This window comes from Anas platyrhynchos, chromosome Z (genome assembly GCF_047663525.1).
Source record: "Anas platyrhynchos isolate ZD024472 breed Pekin duck chromosome Z, IASCAAS_PekinDuck_T2T, whole genome shotgun sequence".
Classification (NCBI taxonomy): Eukaryota; Metazoa; Chordata; class Aves; order Anseriformes; family Anatidae; genus Anas; species Anas platyrhynchos.
Genome location: NC_092621.1, coordinates 62,647,921 through 62,671,910, shown reverse-complemented (window position 1 = coordinate 62,671,910; position 23,990 = coordinate 62,647,921). Strand labels below are relative to the sequence as shown.

The 23,990-nt window shown below is 40.5% G+C and overlaps 1 protein-coding gene across 11 annotated transcripts in view; it reads left to right on the top strand.

Moving 5' to 3' along the window:
* The window catches only part of MCC (MCC regulator of WNT signaling pathway), a 194,515-nt gene that overhangs the window by 102,758 nt on the left and 67,767 nt on the right, over nt 1-23,990 (top strand). For 10 of the 11 annotated variants that reach the window (XM_038171457.2, XM_038171458.2, XM_072031469.1 and 7 more), the window contains one exon: nt 22,481-22,594. In XM_038171457.2, coding sequence (XP_038027385.1) covers nt 22,481-22,594 — 114 coding nt within the window. Of the gene's footprint in view, nt 1-19,748; nt 19,768-22,480; nt 22,595-23,990 lie in introns of those variants that run through there. The other variant, XM_038171464.2, reaches the window with a different exon arrangement.

Below are 23,990 nucleotides of genomic sequence, written 5' to 3'. Positions count from 1 at the left end.
GTTTTAGTTATAAGTTGTTTGTTGTTGTTTTTTAAGGATTTAGATAAAAATAATTCCATACCTTCATTTTCTCTTGGGCTTTCTTTTTTTTTTATATATATATATATATTTGTATATATTTATGTTCTTTTTTTTTTCTTATATATATATATATGTTCTGAATATAAGAGATCTGGAGGATTAAATGCAAGGACAGTTTTATAAGATACCTGTGGTGGTTTTACCAGACCCAGTACAATACCCTAGAAATGTACAACACTGGCTGTGGCGAAAGGCCTCCACAATGATCTCCCTGCCTGTGCAGGATTACTCTTTACAGTATGTTTTAGAACATTTTCCATCTCTTCAACATGTTTTAAGGAATGGAAATTCAAATAATGGAAATTCAAAAATGTCTCCAGAGATTGTTCAAGCAGAATAGAAATCTTACAGTCAGAAAAAAGTCACAATACACATTCCTTTCTTACTCTTCCCCATCTGAGTCCGTGTGGGCCAAAATGCATTTCCTCATTGGGTGCCTACCCTGGAATTAGCTGCCTGTGTTCACTGTCATTTACCCAGATTATGCACCTCAGCCTCACATGTGCCTCACAGATGTACACATCCTGTTGTGATGGGCAGGTAGGCAGACACACAAAGCAATCATTGGCTTTATGATTTTCATTGGTTTGTTGTTGTTGTTTTCTGAATTTCCCGCAGTACATCAGTCTTGGCTTAGTATTGAGTTACGCAGGACTGGATGGATTATTCCAGAGGGCTTCTTACCTGAGCTGCACAAACAAGAGGCGTCACCTTCTTGAGTCGCTAACAGTATCCCTCCCATAAACTGCTCAAGGTGCAGTTTACTCCTTTTTCCTGCTTCTTCACTTCTCACTTTTTTCACTTCTCCATGCTTCTTTAAGGATGCTCCTATATGCTAACTTACCCTTTGTCTAGTATTCTTCCATTTTATATTACCTGTCCTTTTTCCAAATTAATCTTGATTTCCAAACCATCTTTGTAAATCTTCTGTATTGTTCCTCATCAAACTGATGTTTCCAGCACCACCCAGTTTACTCTTATTTGCAGATGTCATTAGTTCGTTGTTAGTCCCCTTTTATAAATGTTGCATAAGTTAAATAAGATGGGGACTGGTCATTTAATACCACTGCACAGCTTAGTATCTTGTTTGTTTCCTGTATTGTGGCACTGTTTTTGTGCAAGAACAAGTTAATCACATTTGAAATGAAGTATTCATGAGACACTGACATAATTTCTAGTAAAATTGAATGTATTTTACCTACTGTGGCTGCACAATCTAGGGCTTCTCTGTTTGTTTGGTTTGTTGTTGCTGTAATAAAGCAGCGGTGGCAGAATGGAAGTGAAGCCACTTCCTACTGTAGTCTTGTTCCATTTGTGTCAAGGTACTTGGGAAAACTTTTTCAGGACTACTTCAGTTTTGTTGTTTTTGTTTGTTTGTTTGTTTTGTGTTTTTTTTCCCTTCTGTTGTCTAGGCATTATTGGTGAAGCTGTTTAGCTAATAAATAAAAAGCCAATGTTTTTAAATTCATTGTGTCTTGTACTGTACGCCTGTTACTTGCTATGCCTGTTGTGGCTGTATGTCCAGCTTGGAGCCTCTCAGCACAACAGAGATGAGTGGGCCCAGTGGAGGGCTGCCAAGATGATCAGGGGCTGGAGCGCTTGCCCTCGGAGAGAATGGCTTCAGGCTGGTGTACCAGAAGCCCCCGCGGCCACAGGGGCTTGTTGTGAAGCTGGAATCAGGCTCTTACTGAGAGGGAACATAGACATAAACTGAAATGGGACATAACTGAATATATGGAAACTTTTCCGTGTGAGGGCAGTTGAGCAGGCGAGCTGGTTTCTTGGAGTTTGTTCAGTCTTCATCTGAGGAGGTTTTCAAGACCCAGCTGCACAAATACTGCTGGTCAACCGTGACACTGCAGTGAGTGGGAGATGGGACTCAAGACCTCCCATCCAACCTGAGAGCTCTATGGCTCAGTACAATTCATCAGCCTGTACCACTGCTGATCTATCAGACTGCTTATGCCACAGTATTTGCTTTACATAAAAGTACACTGAATTAACTCTAGTTTCATAGGTCATCTGAACTCCAAGTTGCATTTCCAAACATGTCTTCCATACACTGGCGGATGTATTTTTATCTACTGATAGGTGCTTTGTAAGAAACTAATTTGCTTTTATTTTAAAAGGAGCATAAGCATTCTTTTTGTCAGCTGTTCCTGTATTTCCATGATGTCTGACAACAGAGCGCATTACCATGATTAATTTATAATAGAAAACAGGGTGTTCTGAAACAACCGCAGGGCTTGCATGAAACGTGAACAAGTTGGAACTAACGTAAGCTGTATCTATTATTTCAATTCCCCTCTGATGTTCTGCTTTCTTAACTATAAATAACATACAGCCCCTTTTACATCCTCTGTTCTGAACACTTGTGCTCCATGTAACTTGCATAAATCTTGTTTCTATTTTAGTTTTAATTTCTCCTCTGCATTATAGCTACTGCATTAAAGTATATTAGGGTATAGGGCTATGATCTGTAGTCTTTTTCACACAGAATCACAGAATTGTCTGGGTTGGAAGAGACCTCAAGATCATCGAGTCCAACCTCTGACCTAACGCTAACAGTCCCCACTAAACCATATCCCTAAGCTCTACATCTATACGTCTTTTAAAGACTTCCAGGGATGGTGACTCCACCACTTCCCTGGGCAGCCTGTTCCAATGTCTAACAACCCTTTCAGTAAAGAAGTTCTTCCTAATGTCCAATCTAAACCTCCCCTGGCTCAACTTAAGCCCATTCCCCCTCGTCCTGTCACCAGGCACGTGGGAGAACAGACCAACCCCCACCTCGCTACAGCCTCCTTTAAGGTATCTGTAGAGAGCAATAAGGTCGCCCCTGAGCCTCCTCTTCTCCAGGCTGAACAACCCCAGCTCCCTCAGCCGCTCCTCACAGGACTTGTTCTCCAGGCCCCTCACCAGCTTCATTGCCTTCGTCGCCTTCATCGCTTTTTGTTTGTTTCTGGTACACAGAGGCTGCATATAGTCTTGTTTCTCTGTTCAGCACAGACAGACTAAATATCTTAAGTACAGTACCTACCAGACAATTTCCAAAAAGGTGTTATCAAATTTTAAGGTCTAGAATGGAAAAAAAAAACTAATTTCCATATTCATTGTAGTAAACAATAGAAGCTTTTCATTCATTCTCATTTTTGCTTTGGACAGATATGATCACTGGTGCATTTGTGATTTTATGTGAATTAAATATATTTTCTCAACTCCTATTGCAAGATAGACTTGCTTATTCTCCTTTTCCTAACGTAGAAATCCATTATTTGTCACCAAAAAATGGCAATGTCACCTCACTTTTCACTAAAAAAAAAAAGTGTATTAACTTCAGAGTTTTATCAGTTTGTAAGAACTAACCATTTTTACATCAACACCGTAGTGCATAATTCATGCGCAGTAGAATAAGATAGTAGGCAGTGTTAGCACTATGTTGTGCTTGCCAAAGTAAATTCATGAAATACATTGGGGGCCAAGATGGTTGAGCGATTAGAGCACTGGTCTGGGAAATGAAACACCTGGCTTCTAGTGCCAGGTCTGCCATTCCCTGTCTGATGTTTGCAAAAGAAAACCAATCTCATTTATTCTTGTCTGTGAAGAGGAATACCATTACCCACTTCTAAGTATTAATACCATATAAATACTTTAAAGTGTTTTTATCTTGCACTCAAAGATTTCTAAGTATTATAAATTTTGTTTTCTGACTTAGTCTAGGAAGTCCAAGGATGAATAACATGCATAGTGTATGGTGTTTGCAGGCTTTAATTCAGAAAAGTTATCTGTAAGGAGCTCCTCAACTCCTTCCTTAAACGGGGTGCAGCAGTTTCTGGGTGTAGCGTTATTGTCAATGTTACTTGGAAGATCAGGTTAAGTGATTTTGCCTCCAAGATGTGAAATAGTCTTGTTGTTGCTTTTGGAGGTGGGGTGGTGGTTTTTTTTTGTTTTTTTTTTGGTTGGTTGTTTTGTTTTTTTAATGTAACATGGAATCTGCCCCAGTTAGATGCTGCAACGCTATTTTGGTTTATCTACCTATCTGAGAGACTTAGTGAAGGGTGATTGAGGTCTTTCTCTTAAAAGGTCTGCCCATGTGATCATTTAAAAATATATATCTTTGACAGCTGATTGTGTAATTCCGTCACCCTGGGCATGGAATCTCTCCCTGGCCTGCGGGGAGTGCAGAGGAGGAGGATATAATAGTTTAAAAGTGGATGATTCAGGCTGGTGGGAGAAACAGCTCCAGCCTGTGTGTAGGGATTAGAAACCCCAAATCAGCTCAAATATAAATTAAGCTACAATGTGTAAGGCCTGCTGGGACTTCAGAGGGCTGGGACATTCCCATCTGTGTTCATTCTGCCTCTGGCTGAGGAGTGGGCTGAGCAGACAGAGCAATTGGTTCTCACAGCTTCCCTGAGTTTGTTGGCAGTTCAGATCTGCCCATCAGTAGTCACATAGCTGGACATGTAAGACAAGACCTAATTTTCCATCGGGTGATTCTGCTGCAGTCATATCTCCTGCAGTATATAGTCACAGTCCTGGGACATGGGATAATGCTGGAGCTGTTAAGTCAGTAACACTGGAAAAATGTGCATGAGTTGTGCAGAAAGATGTTTATATTTAAATGTAATGTTCTTGCCTAGAGCCATCTGGTTTATACTGTCCTCGAATTCTTTTCCAGATCTCTGTCTTAGTTTCTGATTTTGTAATGTAATGGAACATTTGCTATTAATTAGAAGAGAAAAACCCTTAATGTCCCTAGTCAGGAAAAGCAGCTAACTTAAATCTCAGGAAACTGAAGTATATTAATTCAGAGCAGGGTGGTCTAATTCGCAGCACAGTTTACAGACCAAGTCCGTGCAGTCTGCCACCATAACCTCTGGGAAGAGGGGGGTGACTGCAGGGTCAGCGAATGTCAGTGGTGCAGCTGAGAGTCTCCTTGTGCACAGCCAGGGAAGGAAGCTGTGAGCTGCTGTTCCTGCATCCTCCTGCAAAAAGAAACTGAGAGCTGCAGGGCATGGCTGGTGGGTGGCACGGCGTTAAGCAGGAGGGACATAAAATAGGTGTTATGAACCCTGTCACCATTGCAGTGTTTGGACCATTGTGACTCAGAAAAGGCTGCGTTAGCCACAATGCATACATGTTCCTGCTCTGTTTTCTAACAGCAGCCCAAACTGTCATTTATTATCCAAATGTAGGGAAAAGCAGGGAGGAGGGAGGAAATAAGGGTTCCTGTGGTATCCCACACATTGCATTCCTCAGTCTCTTGTTTGCCAGATCGTTGGACCTGACCTCAGGAAGAAGTTTTAACCGGGTTGATCTGAATCCAGTTTTGACCCAAAGCACCTTGAGGAGGCTGTGTGCTGTTCTGCTGGTGCAGGCAGAGCTGTTTCAGCCTGGTAATAAGTATACAAATGGAGCTTCAGTGCAGCCTTTGAGAGTGTATGAGCTGTGCACGATCGTAGCTCAGACATGAGGATTATAAATTTCTGTGGTTCTATGCTCTTGAGGCTGGACAAATGCAAAGTCCCACTAACAAGGTTGAAGAGCACTACATATTACGTTTACAGAAATACTCTTCTGGGATTATTTGAGAAGGTGCATTTGAGAATCTCAAATCCTTGGTGGACACAACCTGAGGAAACATTGCTTCCCCTCCTGCAGCTCCCACCTGCCTCCCTTCAACATATACCTGCACTTAAATTTGACTGGATGTGAGTATATTTTAGGAATATGCAAAATTTCATTAAAACTTAAATATCCTTGCTAACTAAACCCTGCTCTACATGCAGTTACACTTCTGTGATCGTCTAGACTTTGAAGTGGGGAGGGAACAGTAGTACTGGGGCTTGTTTTCTCTCTGCTATGGAAGTTTGCTGGAATATGTTTATAATAAATTTTCTGTCTCAGTCCAGACCTTAGATGTAGCTGTTTCAAAGTGCATTCCAATGGAAGTTGAAACCTTTTTACTCCAGCAGTATAGGGTATGTATCAGCAGCTTTTTATTTGGAGTGACACAGGCTTTCAAATACAGTCTGGTGCTGGGACCTTAGAGCAAGAGGAAAAAAAAACTTACTTCCCCCTTTTTCCTGTGTTGAATTCAGTTTTATTTTTTCCTCTTTGTTGTAGTGGACATATGGATTCATGCTGTTTAACTTGCCTCACTGTGATGTTAGGATAACTAAGGTGGTGGGGAGGTATTCCTTTTTGTGGCTCAGATGAGCCAATCCACAGTGGCGTCTGTAGCTGTTGTAACCTTCCAGTTGAGGCTTCAAGGATGCTTTGCACAGAGTACTTGGAGGGATGCTCAGTGTCTGAAATTGAGCTCTTCTGGGGCATTAATTTGAGATCCCATGGCATGCCTTCGGAAAGAAACTCTTAGCTTGCTTTAATTTTTTCCCAGTTTTTCCCTACCAGAAATTTCAACGTATGTATGGCTAGAAGAAATAGACGCAGATAGTCGTAGGTACGCGTAGGGAAAATGAGCAACCAGCTAAAGCGTGTGTTTCGGGATCAGTCGTGGGATGCCTCGGGTTTGCTCTGTGAGTCCCAGATTCTGTAGAGAGGTTTCCTCCAACATGGAAATGGCAGGGCCTCTGGTGGGATGAGAGAGAGAGTAAAAGATGCTGTGATGGTGGCAGTCTGCTGCTGCAATGGGGAGCCTTACACCAAGCAGGGGGCAGACTGGGAGGGGGGATGTTTGCATTTGGCTGGTCAGTGTTGGCTTTGAATCGGTGCTGCTTCTACCTGGGTACCCACTGCCAGCATTGCTGCTCGTATTTCAAGCAAGAGTGAATTGTTCCAAGCATGGCTATTTCTTAATACTATTTTTGTGTAAAATTCACTGAGTCCATTAAATGACAAACTTTAGAGAATCAGATGAAACACCTGAGGCACAGCTATGTAAGAAAGGCTGCTGACTGCCTTCTTGCGTGGGTTATAAGAACAGAAAAAATGCTTTTAGAGAACTTGGTAATGGGCTCAGCAAGATGTTTTGGGGGAACGGAGTGGTGTTAGAGAAGGGATGTGCACTGTTTTATTGCAGAGTAAGAACATCCTTGTGAAGAATTAATGTCAGCTTAATTGGTTTTCCCCAAGTATAACTTTGTTTTGATGTCTCAATAGTTTGTTTCTGGTCTCTTCAGAGAAGCGTGAATCAAAAAAAAAAAAAAAAGAAGAAGTTTTCTATGTTCCAAAATACTCAGACATGTGATTTAGCAGTTAAGTTTATTTCAGCTATATTGGACAATGAAGCAGTCCACAATTTTAACCAGGTTCAAAAAATTGAAATGACGGGGTACTTTTTAACATTGCCTCTCTTTTCCATTAGTAGCATATTTTAGGCTTGGTCCTTAGTGTTTTAAACCTGATCCTTACCACACAGTTTTTACAATTTATATATTTATTTATTTAAATACCTCTTTGTTAATTTTAATTTCTAGAAGGAGTCTTTAAGATTTCAGGCTTCTGCTTGCACTACTTCTCTGGCATGCTCAGTATTACAGCAGAAATAGACAAAAATGGTGCTTGCAAACTGAGACAATATTAATTGCTCCCTGCAATTAGGTAAATAGCTGCATCAGCGTGTAACAGCAGGAGAGAGAGGGTCAGTGAGGGGCTAATTCCCTCCTCAGAGGGACCGCAGAGCAGTCTGGAAGCAGCTGCTGTACTCCAGGGCTCGGGCTGAGCATGGCAGGCAGGAGCCTGCTGCGGTGACGAGAAGACTCAGGAAAAGACTGCTGAGTAGGGAAGAGAAGAAACCACCCAGAAATGGAAGGACACAGATAAGAATCCTGGGTCTGGGGCCCCAGGAGAGGAGAATCGTAGCTGAGGCAGGGTGGGATGCAGGGGGTTCAGGCACATCCAAGGAGGGGTGCAGCCATCCGAGTGCCCTTGCCCTTTCTGAGTGAACACCACGGCTTGCAGTTAAGTCAGTAATATGCAGAGTAAGCCAGCTATATCCAGTATAGCTTGCACAATAAAACAGCACAGCTGTGTTAATGGGATGCTCACCTCAGCTAGCTGGCTCTGTTGCAAAGCAGGGGAATGTTACTCATAGGGGTGCAGTGTATATATGGCTCTGTTTATCCAGAACTGAGCTATTTGTCCAGGACTGCGCATTTCTGGTGGCACCTAGATGAGACATTAGGAGGAAATTCCTCACTCAGAGGGTGGTGAGGCACTGGAACGGGTTGCCTGGAGAAGCTGTGGATGCCCCATCCCTGGAGGTCCAGGCTTTGGGCAACCTCGTCTGGTGTCCCTGGCTGTGGCAGGGGGTTGGAACCAGGTCTTTAAGGTCCTTCTATGCTATGATTTTGTGATTTGTCCAAATATGAATGATGTTAGCAGTTGGGTTCACTAATGTCTGAAACAAAGAAGTCCAATTATCCAGAGTTGTATAAGGTATGAATAATTTGGATAGTTGTCACCTCTGGTAAGTCACACAGTGTTGCTACCTGCAGGTAGCTTCTTTCTGTGCCTGTCACACACATGGAAATGTCTCGTGTTCCTCCTTACACACTAGGAGTTGTTACTGGTGCTCATACACAAAACCTTTCCGCAGACACCTGCCTGTGTTTTTAACCAGTGCTCGCTTGTGTGCATGGGGACACTTGTTAAGATAAAGCATTTCGGGGGCTTTGAGTTGGAGCCTATCCACTTCATAAAGAGGAACTGCTAATGCCTTTGCCACTGTGCTCTCCTGAAGACAAACATTTTTCCCTGCAATTGATACAGTCAGCTGGGGAGGGAAGGAAAGAACAGTCTGGGACTTCTCAGTACAAAGAACCATGGAATATACCCTGGGGTATACTTGAGAACATAGGGATTGCTTATGTACGGGCTAGATTAACCCAAATGTTAATACAGCAGAGGCCAGTGATGTAATATATGTGTAGATTTAGGTTGCTGACAGCAGAAAATGGTCAGCTGTGTCAGCTGTGCTGCCACGCGCTGTCCCACAGGGCTACAGTGCATCAAGCACCAGAAGCGTAAAACCAGAACTCTCCAAAGAAAGACAAAAGGAGGGATCAGAAGTGAAAGAGCAGCTTCTGTTAAATACATTAGTGCACGTCAGCCTGAGATGATAAGGGGGGAAAAGGGCTATATATTTTGAGAGGGCATTATAAATTCATGAGTAGTATGAAGATCAAAAGGGGAAAAGTTACCCGTGAATGTGGAACGCAATACCAGGGAAGCATTACAGATGGGTACCCAGGTCTCACACTTGGCTTTAGCTTCTGTGAATGACCGACCACTCCCAGAGGCAGGACATGGGGCTGTCAGTCTGTGGTCTAGCCTGATACAGCACTTCTGAAGTCTGCTGCTTGAACCAGGATATTGCTTAAAGGTGGGGGAAATGTCGTCTTTTTTTTTTTTAACTGACATTTTTTCATTTAGATTGGAGTGGCTACTGTTTCGTTACTAGAATTATATTAAAGGTAATGCTTCTAGTATGTCTAGATTTTAGAACCTACAGAAAGGAATTTTGAGAATGTGAATTACAAGGAAAATAATGCACCAAGGTGGTGCTTCACATGAACCGTGAAGTATTATGTTGCACAAATGTTGAAGCCACGAACTACTGAAAAAATGGACTTCCACTTTCATTCTACCAAGTTACACGAGGGAGATATACACCATGTGCTCTATAAAGCTACAAATGGGAATGCTCTTTCTATGAGTGAGGAACTTGCCCTATGAAGAATGAACACAGAATATCTGTAGCTTTGGTGCAAGCAACCATTTGGGCCTATGTAGCGTACACGAGTGAAAAATAAGCCATGTGTTAAATGGATTAATGCAGTGTTGATCCCCTTCTGTCAGGACAATTAACATGAGTAAAATATTTGCCCTACTTTAAACAGATAAGGAGGTACTGTATTGTGTTCTTCTTAAGATTGATGTTCCTATATGGGTAGCAGAGAGCACAAGATTTATTTCCTGAACATTATGTAGATTTATGGCTGTGCCAGTTACTGCTTGAAAGCTCTTTATGAGCCATGTTCACAGCAAGTCTTTTTTGTGTACGTTAGAGAAAGTGGTCATATGAAAGATGCAGACATTTTGAAGTGTTAAATGGTTTGTGTGACATGTACAATGCCTTTAAAATACATATTTTGACTTGTGACCTCTGCTTTTTTTGTAAGTGTACATATATTTGCATGCATTTGTATTATATAAACATAAAAATTATTTTATTAAATGCTTTTTTTATGCATTTATTTTATTAAATGCTAACTTCCTTTACTGTCCTGACTTCCTTAGAGAATTAGTGATGTTTTTTTCTGTTGTTATTTTTTGGGTTGTGTTTTTTTGGTATGTGTTGTTTTTTGTTTGTTTGTTTGTTTGTTTTTCTTGTGTTACTATTTTATGATTTAAACCAAAGAAAATTACACTCAAGGAGAGAATGACAATCTCATGGGATATATGCTCTTTCCTTGCAACTGTGCCCAGGACTCATAAATATCTATGCAAATCCTGATTATTTAATAGAATTGCATGGGTGAAATATGAGGTCAAATTTGGTATTCAGAATCCAGGATAAGGAATGAACCTGCCTTAGACTGGGTAGAGACAGGAACATAAAGGTGGCAGTACTATGTTAACAAATCTCAAAATGTTACATCAGTTTTTATTCTTAATTTTTGTTTTACTAAAGCTGTTGGCTTTGCTAATTGCAAGTGTCTGAAGTTTCATTATTAATTGCAATTAAATTTTAAATGTGTATGTGTACCAGTTACAGTGAAGATAAATTGTCTGCTAAACAGTAAAAATATTTTAATCTTAAATTTTATTCTTCTGAGAAAAGATGATATAAAATGAGTAGTCTTAACCAAAATATATGGTAGTCTGCTATAGAGCTGGTTAGAAGATGGCTTAGATAATTTAAAACAATGTTTATGCATTTATTTTATTTTTTTTTTGTGATGAACAAGGGATTTTTTTGACGTCAATTGAAAAGAAAAAGGCATCCTTGCTGGAAGAATATATCTCATCTGTCAAGTTGCTGTGTCTCAGCTTACAAAATAAAAGAACAAAAATGAGCTCATTGTTGGAGAGGTTATGAGAAACAGATTTCATCTTGCACTAGGGTTTACTAGACACCTTTTCCCACCCATGAGCTGTGTAGAGCTGTGAACCATACTTAATTCTACTCATTACATTTGTTGGGATTGGATTAGCTTCAGGTTTGTCATTACTGGCTACTTGTCCCTTGGAATTAGTTCTGATGATATCTTCACAAATTAGTGTCACCTGTTGACTCAGCTCTTGCAGTTTTGTCATGCGATAGAGACTTGGTTCCCTACAGATTTTACAGCTATTTTCATGTCTGTTTAGGGGAGTGTACAACATAAATTGCTGAGAAAATATGAAGCTACTTGAGCAAGGTACTGTGCTAACACCACAGGCAAAGATACATGTTGGATTATTAGTGTAGTGCACAACGAAAGAAAACATTTATTCTGAATGGAATAATGCATCCAGGTGTTACTGAAATACCACAAAGCCTATTTACATAAATTCCTATTCAGTAAGCAAATTGAGGTATGCCAGCTGTGCAACCTTGCCTGTGCTAGTGCAATTGATAATAAAAATTTATTGTTGTTTATTTTGACCTTTTTGGTTGTTTGTGCAGTGGGGGTTCCATTCCTTTGAGTATCAGCATTATAGTGACTCAAAAAGATAAACACATGGATGTAATTGAATTTCTTTCAGAAAGCCTGGTTCATAAATGCTCTGTGCTGTCTGCTTCTTTGTGAGCATAGATGACATGAAGAAGGAGCTTGGGGCATCATGCAGAAATCTGGCATAAGTTTTTCTCACAGTTAGCTCCAGATATGAACATGCAAATAACCAGCACTAACTGGAGTCATACAAGGTGTTGGAGGCCATATTCTGTTTTTCAGTCCTTCAACTCACTGCTTTGGTCTGAACTAATGAAATTTTTACCCATGTGTTTTTTTGTGTTTTGTTTTGTTTTCTGCAGAAAGAAGAATTGTTTTAACTGGAGTTCTTAAAAAAAAAAAAAGAGAGATTTGTTTCAAAAGAGTTACACCAGAGAGATCAAAAACTTACTTGGATAGACAGAAGAAAGTTTGTTAGGGTAGAACGTAGTATGTGTGCTTCTTTTTTTTTTTGTTTGCATTTGTTTTTGGTTTTTGTTTTTTTAAAATGCTTTCTTCAAGAAAATTATCATCATCTTTAAATAATTTTAAAAAATAAAAAATAAATGACTGACTGACTAGAACTCAGCCAAACAGATTATTTTTTTCCTGTTGCAGGCAAGGTGCTCTAAGAGTCTTGTAGTATTTTGACCCTTTGTAACATACTCATTTCTAAAAGCGATAGATGATCATAGTGTCATCAGGGCTGTATTTTTAACAGTAGCTATTGTATATCCAATTTGTTAAAATTGTGGTCTCACTAATAACATCAGGTATAATACAAAATGCAACAGGATGTAATGAGAAGTCTCACCCAGTTACCCACCTAATGGCAAAGCTTTCAGTAAAGTCAGTTGGCTTTTCCCTTGTGTATTAACCTGTTAATAAGAAAGAGGAGATGCTGAAAGATGCAGCACTGGAGAAGTCTAGAAATGCTGAAATGTGCTGGATGTTGTTTATGCATGAAGTACTCAAATATCACTTTTTACAAAGGTTTATTGTGTGCATCTAGAGGAAAAATTGGGGTAGCTTCCTGCAGAAACTGGAGTTATAGTAGTACAGGTAATTTTCCTGCCTGAGGATTTTTGCTTTAAGTTTGAAAAAGTTAATTCTGCATCAAGGTTTGAACTGGTTGGCTGGTAAGGATTGCAAGGCAAAAGAGACGAGATCTGCCTAAAATGACGACTGACCACAGGAATGGCACTTCTGCTGAGAGCTGACCTGGACTATGTGGTGGTTTTACCCAGCTGGGCAGCCAAACTCCCCCACAACTGCTCTCTCACTCCCCGTCCTCAAAGGGAAAGGGGGAGAAAAAAAGGTGAAAAGGGATCGATGGCTGAGATAAGGACAGGGAGAACACTCAACAGTTATCTTGATGGGCAAAACAGACTCAGAGTAGGGAGTAATAGGCAATAAATTTTATTTATCTAACAAGCTAGAGCAGTGAGAAATTAAACAAAACAAAACAAATAAACACCTTCCACCCTCTTCCACCTCCTCCCCCTGAGCAGCGCAGGGGAACAGGGAATGGGGGCTGCGGCACTCCCTGCCCCTGCTCCCCGTGGGGTCCCTCCCATGGGATGCCATCCTTCCCGAACTGCTTTTCCCAAAGCTCTTCAAGCACTGCTCCCACACGGCTCTGTCCCACAGGGTCCATCCATCCATCCCCCAGGAACAAACTGCTCCAGCACGGATCCCCCATGGGCCCATGTTCCTAAAATGAAAGGTGGACGATACTTGGTAAACAGTATACAAGTTGAGTGTTGTTTATAGTATGCTATCTTTCCAAAAATAAAATAAAATATATAATTTAAAAAAAACAAACCACTGCTGTCTTGCAATCTGGGTGGTCACCAACTAACTCTGCCACCCTGGAGAATGTGTAACTGGGGGAACTGCAGGTGCAGCTGTGGGAAGAATTGCCACCACAGGTCCCGTGAGGAAGGAATGGCCATGGCCTGGGATGAAAGGAGCAGGGAGGGCGATGCGGACGTTCCAGAGGTGCCGATAACCTCTCAACAATGAGGTAGTTAAGAACTGAACCCTGTGTATTTTGCTAAACAACCACTTGCTCATCCAGGGAATTTTGCTGCCACAGCTGGGGGCTCTGTTTAGCCTGTTGAGCCAGGTTTAAGAGGAATTGCTTTAGAGCTGTAGTTCGAAGCTACATGATGGGCGTTCTGATAAAGCACTTCAGTGCATGAGGTGATTAAGAAAAGTTGGAAAGAAGCTTTCTCTCTGTGAACAATTGAAAAAATGTGTTACAGGGTGTTTAGCTGATGGGTTTGGCATTTTGTTTTCTTTGGATTTTGTTCTTACTGCAGCATCAAACTTTGGCTTATGGCAGAAGAGGAGTATTGCATTTGGTGGATCAGTGATTTGACCTGGCGTGACAAATTTTCTCTCTCTAAATTTGTGGTGACAGCAGATCATGTGGGCCATTGTTGAGATGAGGATCTATGTGTCACTGTAAATACAGCTCTGTTGCAAGTCCACAGCCCTATCTTGGGAAATCAGAAATTATTTGCTGGTTGAGAAGTTTTGGAAAGATTGTAAGAACCATGGGATGCTTATTTGTTTATTTATTAGTAAATTAGCACAATGAGTAATATTTATTTTTGTGTGGCTCTCAAGTGGCAGTCTCTACTTCAAAAGATCCAGCTTGTTCTCAGAAAAGACCGAAGGTGAACGAGCAAGGTAATGTGATATAAAAAACGTGGGGCTGCTGGAAGACAAGTTGATGTAAATTTACTTACACCCCACCTGTGACATTTGTTGTATCCAGCACTAGAATGTGGGCCACCATAGTGCTAAATGCAGAGGATTGAGTGGGGTGCCTTCATGGGATTAGTTTTCTACTTCTTTCTTCCCTTAGAGAAGGATGATAAGCTTGCCACCTCTGGGTGGTCCTTGCAAACTGGAGAAGGACAGAGAAAAGGCTGAACCTCACTGCTCCTCTCTCTTCCTGATTCAGTTTCTTCAGTTGTGTTGGGCCAAAGGAGAAAGAAAGATCTTTTTCCTCTTTCCATCAATTTGAAGTGATAAAAACAATGGGATAATTTACCTTAATTGAATTGTATTGGTAGTCCTTCCGCCAGTAATTGTAAGGGCTGTAAGAATGCTAAATAAATTGAGGTGGCATCAAATCTTGCTGTGATTTCCCCCTTTGGAGGGGGCAGTGGGTTCCCCCTTTGGAGGGCTAAAGTAAGGCTGAGCCTTTAAACGTAGCACAAAAGCCATGTGAAAGGGTATCACCGTGGACGTGTGGGCTGCCTTGCAGTGGGACAATTCATACCGTTCAGAATCCCAGCAGAGTAACCTTTGCAAGGTGTGGTTGTTCTGTGCAGTCTTCAGATTCAGATGTTTGCCTCTCCAGTTGTTTTTGGACCACGTGTTAAGGCTTTTCTTCTCATGTCACCTAAAATTTATTTTCCATGAAGGTGTGAACATCTGCTGTAATAGGAGTAGACCCACTAATCTGTCCCTCAGGTGGACTCGTGAAGTACAAATTAGCACATGCTCTGTTCATCAAGTGCAATTTGTCTGAGTACCTTTTCAAATAAAGACGTATTTTCCGTGATTATGTCTTTTTTTAATGATGCTCTAAAACTGATCATACTCAGTAGGATAGCACCAAATTATCTGTTCTGTTACACTTCTGAGCAATCCTGTAGTATATTTTCTCTGTCAGATACTTTTCACTGATTAAGGCAGGAATTTACTGTGATTTTTAATGTTTTTGTTTATTTGTTTTTAAGAAATAGTTTGAAACATACACAAGCATATGAAGTGCCTGGAAATGTTCATTTCCTTTTTAAAAAAAATCTTAGTTAAAATTGTTTATAAATAACATGAACAGATTGAACACATCTTCTGCAGATTTTTCAAATTAAAACAAAGTATGCCTTACGAATGTTTGTCTTTGTTTTTCTAGAATTGGGATGGTTCCTTCATGGCTTGTTTTGGCACATTATTTTTTGGTATTGCACAAACATGATGTAACTGTATAATGTCTAATATGGCAATAATTGGTTCAGCAGGATAGTCACAAAATGTCCATTTTGTATGTCATTTAAAAATTTGTAGCTTTATTAGCACGTAACGGTTGTTTGAAACATTCAGTGTTAGGGCATGTTGGTAGACATATCGAACAGTTCAGTGATATTGCTTTTTTAGTCATTTTGACTTTGCCGTAGGTATTTACGTAAAGGGCAGCTGGCAGTGGTATTTCAGGGTTAAGCTCCAGAGATCACAAAGCTGAAATTGTCTGGAGAATATTGAACTGTCCTGTCACTGCTTCTGGGAGATGGTGGTTCTTTTATGTTTTTCAGTGTCACCTTGCCACTACATTCACAGAAGCAGGCTTCGGTTATATTTATTTCATCACTTGTACAACAAAAATGCACCTTTCATTGAGCCTGACTGAGAAAAGGAGGCATAAAAAACATGTAGGACTGAGAAGAAAAACAGTTTAGAGTATCTGCACATTCTGTAGCTGTCACTTTATGTGTATTATTTGCACATAACACTCTGTCTGCGCTACTGATAAACCATAAGCTTAACAACACCTTCATTATGTACAGCGACTGTAACGCAAGTTTCATGTCTTTAGCTCCTCTCAGATGAAAGTTTGTTTGCAGTTTTGTTTGCTTTTGTCTTGACATTTTTTGAAGATGTGAACCCGTGCTATAATTTTTCATGCTATTTTTTTCCCCGTACATTTCTCCTCTTTTACCTTTGCTATGCAAGTTTGAAGTACACATGCCACATGTTAGTGTGACAGGTTCTCTTTCATCTCCGCTGCTGACATCCAGCCTTGCCGAAGCATTTCCTGGGCTAACTGTGGCATTGTTCTCGGCTGACAGTAAGGAGAGTTGCACGTCTCTGAAACTCCGCAATTCAAAATCCAGACAAAGTTTTATTTTTCTGTCTTAAAATGTGTTTCTCATTATAAACTTACGTTGCCGACTTTTTTTATTTCCTTGACAGTAATTGCACGGTTTAGCATTATTTTTCCTCACCTTGAAGATGGGTGTCAGAAAATACAATACATAGGCACTTGTTGTTTTGCCCTTTCCACAGCTCTAAGCACAGCATTTTGCATGCTGTACTTGAAGTCTCCCATCTCTCATATTACAAAGCCGCTTTGTAATGACATCTGATAAGAAAAAGTTTGGTAGGTTTTCACAGATGAGGCAGCATTTTGAACATTTGATCAGGCGTGCTTGTGTATACAGCCTTCCATTAAAATGAGTTGTAAGAAAACGAAGAAAAAAAATCTGTGTTGTGTGTTATTTGCACCAAACTGTGTAAAATACAAATGGAAAACAGAGGAAAGGGTGTCAGGGTCCAATACATCCTGAACAGGTTGTTTTAGGTATTTCTTGTCTGGCGGGTACAATGTTTACTGTTAAATACACTTATGTGAAGGTAGGTGATACTACAAAAGACTTTTTAGTTAGCATAGTGATAGAAATACACTGAAAATACAGCACAAATGTGAGTTGCGCTTAGAACACATAGGAATTACAGTACACAGTTCAATCTCCACACCAGTATAACCTCTGTTACTGGTCTCTGTAACGCTCTCGCTTGTCACAGCACTGAAAATCCCCAGTCCTCCCAGGAAGGCATGCTTGGGCTGTAGCCAGCTCTGCTGCTGGCTCATTCCTCTCCTCAGATGTTGTTTAGTTTGTAAACTCCGTGTTGGGCTGACCCAGTCTACACCCCCCCAGTGCTGGTTGTACTCTTTTAATGATCTCAGGGAGGAACATCTAGACCACCAGTTCATCCACTCAGCTGATGCAGCTGTTTATTTGAAATGATGGCCACCCTCCAGCCCCGTTTGTGTGGAGATAAAATCAGCTTTTTCACAGCAGCTGTGGTCAGTCACAGGCTTCGTTATTCCCTGAGCTTCGTGGGGACATCGCCTGGCCCATCTCCACTGGGCCTTCTTCCAGTGCACGGGTTTATTGGCCAGTCGCAGAAGACACGGGCAGAACAAATAAATGGGTCACTTGGTGTTTGGCTTCTTCATCTTGGTTTATGGGCTTATAACTCCTCACCGTGGTCTTGATGCTGTTACAGCTCACTTACTATGTCAGAAGTTAGGTTTCTGAACACCAGTTACCAAGCTGATGTGCAGCTTGTGTGGTAGCTAATGAAAGCAGGAAATTAGGAAAAGGGAAAGACTGGTTCCTTAAGTTCAGAAGGAGAAGGTTGTCCCTTTTGTGAGTGTTCTGCTGAAAAGGATACTGTGAGTAGAACTGGTTTTAGCAATCCAATTTAACTAGGCTATTTTCAGGAGGAAGGGAAGAAAAATGAGGATCAAACTTAGTGATGAAGTTAACTGTAACCTCATTTTTTTCAGCACTCTCCTTCATTGCTCTTTGCATCCGTCTCTTGTTTTGTTCGAGGCATCAGACCACTTCCAGCAGTACGTACTACTTCAGTGGTATCCTGCTTCCTTGTCGTTCAGTTCATGTTACTATCCCATCTGCTTTTGCACTCTTCTCCCCCAAAAATTCTTGAGACACCTGACTGCCAGAAAAAACTGCTTCTAATTGCACCTGCACAGAAGGTGTCACAGAGCCCAGCACCAAAAGCAGCTTTTAAGGCAGTATACAAACAATGCATCATTGAATCATGTCTGCCATACATGTGTGAGGTGTTGTAGAGGCACGTAAAATGGGGAAGGGACTTGAGTCACAAAGGAAGCTGGAAGAGAGGTCAGGAGCTTGTTTTTTCTAACCTGGTGCTGACTTTTTTTTTGAGTTACTGTATCTTTCAAAACGTAGCAGTACAGCGGTTTTCACTTTAAAGGCAGCATGCTATGCACAGATTGCTATTTGTTTTATATATGTTTTATATATTACATATATAAAAATATATATGTAGTATTAAAAAGTGGCAGGTTAATATTGGGTATAAAATGTGGTTTATGTATGTTTCGGCGAACAACCTGCAGTTGCCATTGCATAAAATTTTGTAGAAAGTATAACTTCTGAGTTAAGTTAGGTGGTGCATTTTTTAACAATCAAGTGCACCTACTTTCTTGATTGAAAGAACTCTTACTTCTTTGGCCAATGGTAGAGGAACAAGTTAGTTTGCCTGTCTGATCCCTTCTTTCTTGATACTGCTTTCACTTGTGTTGACCTTGCCTGTCCTGTTGGACAGTTTGGGTGCATTGGCATCGTATAGTGTTTTCTTTTTTTCCTGTGAAATGTGAGATTCATTACGTTCTGTATTGGATCAATATAAAGTGTATGAACAATGCTGGCTTTGTCAATGAAATGTTCTCCCTGTACTCAAGCAGCTCTTCATGGGAGCTGTTGTTGAAAGGTTCAGACCAGTATGTTGTGCAAGCAGTCGTATTTGTGGTATATAACCTAATTGTTGCAAACTATGGAGTTTTTAATTTATTTCATGGTCTTGTGCTGTTAAGAGGCAGCCCTCCTTGAGTTATACATGTCTGATATCAGTGTTGGCGATAGTCAGTCTGCCTTCTCTATTGTTTGCTGAAGATGAAAAAAAGTTGTGTGCCGTTTGGCTACTTCCATTCTCCTCTTTTTCTCAGCTCTCATATTGTGAAATGATTCAGTACCATAGAATTGCAGTCATGACAATCATTACTTTCCGGATGAGATTTTTAAACGGAGTCTTTCCATCCTTAATAGTTTGGATTATTCATTTGAATTCTAAATATGGGCTTTTTTTTGCAGGGTAGTTTTTTTTGTTTGTGGTAACTCTTTGTTCACATTTCCTTACTTCCTTAAGGAAAGATACAGCAATACTTCCTAATAACTTTTTTTTTTTTTTCTATAGCCAAGGTCAGACAGCTACCCTACCTTTGCTAACCTTATTTTTTATCACAGTAGTAGCTGGAGGCACCACTCATGTATTACTTACTGCTGTTTGCACTGGGTTCACCGAAAGAGCACACTGAAACTGAAGAGTATCCCAAGCAGCATTCCTCTCTGTCTGATAACTTCACGTTGTCTAGTCTGATATTTCTGTTATGGTAATTATTATTTTTTTATTAGCATGTAGAAACTGACCTGATTCAAATTATGAAAGGATCATTTTGCATAGTGAAAGTTGCTACAACCTTTTTGTTATTAAAAAAGCAGCTCTTTTTTTGGAGAAGAGAGACCCTATGGTGAAAGCAAGGCAGGAGTAGCTTGCCCGGTGGATACCCTCATTTGGCAGGGGCTGGCAGGCCAGGCAGCAGCGTTGTGGTGAGGCTGGACATATTCATGCTGCTTCTTAGCTCATTTGGGATGTGCTAGGGGGCATGAAGAAGAGCTGAGCAGCTCTTAGCGTGGGAAGGATCAAAGACAAATCCACAGGAAGGCAGCTCCATCAGTTCCACTGTTCAGAGAACAAGTTGGTTTTCATTGAGATTTTTAAATTAACGGTGTCCTTTTACAGCTCCATGTGTATGAACATATAAGTCTGGTAATTAAAACCACAGCTGGTGATCATCTAATTACAGCGTGCAAAAGGGAATTATACTTACTTGACTACGCACCATTTTTTGTATTCAATTTAGAGAATTACAGCCATTTTTTCACGTGTGTTTTGAAAGCTGTGATGAAGGATGAAGGATCTGATGAACAAGCTGGTGAGCTTCATTGCAACACTTCTCTGTTAAGGGAAAAAGTGGCGACTTACAAGTTCACCAGCTTTCCTGAAGGTTGCAAGTCAGTTATGAACAGCTTGGTGCCATTAGGCTGGTTCTTGTTTCTCCACACTGTAAAACCAGTGCACGGTTTCCTGTGGTAGGAAGTAAAACCTTATTCCAAAGGCCAAGAATACTTGAATATCTGGGGAGCTTCTGGACCTAAGACAATTCAGAGCATGTATTTGAAAGGAACTGTATAGCATATGTCCATAGCAGGCCTGAACTGCTGTTTTTTTCACTTGAAAAATGAGGCTCAAGAATCTTAAACATACTGCAACGTAAAATTGCACATGTGTATGTTTATGCTGAAATGAACTGCATGTGTGTAACACATTTTTGAAGCTGGCACAATAAAAGTGCTTTAGACTGAACTGACAAATGAGCACGTCCAGAGCTTTTAGTGTAAATAGTTACACCTCAATTAAAACTACAGAATTCACATCTGAGATTTTTGTGCAATCAAGTTTCCTGTACTGAAGCCAGAAGTGGCCTTTTCTGTAACAACAGGAACACCGCATGTGAAGGAGTTATCACTAAATGACCGAGTCTCTTTTCTGTATTACGACTACTTTCACACATCAGTGCATGAAAACACATACAGTTTTGCCAGCTTTTAGTATTGTGAAGGTAAACTGATACAAAAATGGGACTCATTAGCAGATTGGCTGGAAATGGAAGAAGAAAAATAACTTAAAGAGACCTGCCCAATAAAATGTCAGACTAAGTGGTAGAAAAAGGGTTTGTGTTTTGGTCCAAGTCTTTGCAGCAGAGCACTGTTTGCTGTGTTACTTGGTCCAGTGTGAAAGGTCACTTTAGTTTTCACACCCAGTATGACTTGGAGTTGTTCCTTTACTGCTACAAATAAAGGCTTCAGAGTTATTGGCTAGTTTTCCTCCTGGGCTTTTCTGTTGTGGTTGTCAATACAGAATGTTGGATTCCAGCTGCTACTTTTGCTGTAATAATGAAAGGGGTATATTGAGGATAAAAGAGAATGTGAATGCATTGTAATTGTTGGGTTTTTAATAAGGATTATTCTTGATTTCTAAGTTAGGTAGCTGACATAACTTAGTTATGTTGTTTATCTTAGTTTCCTATCTATTTCAAAATGCTGTCAGTTAAATGCAGAATCACAGAACCATGGTATATCCTGAGTAGGAGGGGACCCAGAAGGATCATTGAGTCCAGCTCCAGGCTCCACACACAACCACCCAAATATCAGGCCTTGTGTCTGAGAGCGTTGTCCAAACACTTCCTGAACTCCAGCAGGCTTGGTGCCATGCCCACTGCCCTGGGGAGCCTGTCCCAGTGCCCAACCACCCTCTGGGTGCAGACCCTTTCCCTAACCCCCAGCCTGACCCTCCCCTGTCCCAGCTCCATGCCATTCCCTCGGGTCCTGTCGCTGTCCCCAGAGAGCAGAGCTCAGCGTAGATAGATAGATATCTTTCATCAAAATAATCTATTGCAGAATGAAAATCAGTTCACGTTCTTAATGTGTGGCTTCAATAGATTAGAATCATTTCCTCTCACTGAGGTGAGGTTGAGGAAAACAACAATAAAGCAGTAGCTGAAAGTTGAATAAGCAGTAATTGCAAATTTAAATTGAATCCTATGCATGGAGTTGTTCCCTTTGCCACACTGATAACCTCTTTATCTCCAAAGACATCAAAACACAGAACACCTTCTTTTATATTACAAATCTGGGTTGACATTTAATGTAAGGTTTTATAACACAAAGCTTGAGATACTTCCTATTAAACTCATGCTAGAACTGAGGTGCACATTTCCAGCTGAATTACTCTGCATTGTGTTTATCCTTATAATTTGTTTTCTGATGAAGAAATGTGTGAACTAGCACAAGAGTACAATTGCATGTTAAGAGAGTTTAGTAATATGTGCTTTGCTTTTTGACTTCCATTATTCTAACTTTCTATTAACTACTTAGAAATCTGCAGATGTTGTAGCTGCTGTGTAATACTGTATCTTCTTTCAAATTGTACTGCTGTATGGCTTATGACTTGGTTAATTTGTTTCTTCCCCTTTTGTCTTGTAGCTTCATTTAGCAGCCCTGGCATCATTAAAGGGAGACATAGTGGAGCTTAATAAACGTCTACAACAAACAGAAAGAGAGCGTGACCTGCTAGAAAAGAAATTGGCAAAAGCACAGGTGAGCTAATAGTTCAAGATTTTGAAGATGATCCTTGGTTTTGTGTTGCTCTTGTTCCACATAGAGAAATATAGTATGTGGGGAAAGGATGAAATAATGTAATGTGTGAAAAGAATTTTATGACTGTAAGAAACATAGTTGCCAGGGGTTTTAAGTTTTATGTGCTGATGACATTCTTTTAAAAAATACCAAGAGAGAATTAGATTGATTTTGTTTTGAAGCCAACATAAACAACCTCTTTTAACGGTGAGTGCTTCAAAGCATTTTAGAAAATAAAAATTGCAATTCTCAGTGGATTAGGTAACTGATCACAGAGTCTTTCAGTCTTGGGCACGTTCAAATAGCACAAATTAACACTGATCAAAAGCTATTGCCGATTTGCAGTGATTTGGTGGTATGTGAAAAGCGATTAGTGATCTCAGTCTACCTTCTAGTAAGCCTGTTTGTATGTATCTGTTATGGAAAATACAGTCAGTGGAAAGTCAAGAGATTAAATGGGAGTAAGATTTGGGTTTTAATGCCTTCTCAGCTCTTAAAAAAAAAAATCAGATTAGGATAAACGTAGAGAGCCAGATGTAAACAGGGAAAACAACAACAATTATACTTTACAAACAAAACCCTTGTTTTCAGGTACTGCCATTCTGGCAAATACCTTCTGTAAGTACTTTACAATTCAAAACTAATGCAAAATACATACTAATTCACACTAGCAGAGAGCCAGACAAAGCATTTTGTACTGTAAATTATCCCATCTTATTTGTTGCCCAGAGAGGCTGCAGAATCCCCATCCCTGGAAGTGCTCACAAGCCATCTGGAGGTCTCGGGCAGCCTGCTGTGAGTGACCCACCATCAGTGGGTGGGGTTGGAGAGGTGACCTCCAGAGGTCCCTGTCAACCTCAACCATTCTGAGTTTCTGCAAGTTTAGCCTTCAGTATTCAGGACATTTTGGTAGGGGCTTATATCTATGTGTTACTTAAACTCCAGCCAAATGTAGAAATATTCAAGCAGTCTGAATTTTAAGGATTTTACTTCAGTTCTTCAAACACAAAATCATGGAATCATTAAGGTTGGAAAAGGCCTCCAACCTTAAAAAAGTTATGGACCAACCTGGTCCAACCATGCTCCTACCACCAATGTCACCCACTAAACCATGTCCCTAAGCACCAGGTCCAACCTTTCCTTGAACACCTCCAGGGACGGTGATGCCATCACTTCCCTGGGCAACCCATTCTAGTGTGGATCCTTGTCTGCATTCCCTGATTATTTCTCAGTTACCTTCAAGGTTTTGAGGCTTGTAAACAAGACCCTTATTCCATCCCATCAGTGCAACATACACAAGTAAAAAACACTCTCATCCCCTTTATTCCTTTTATCTATGAGCCAAAGTCACACACAC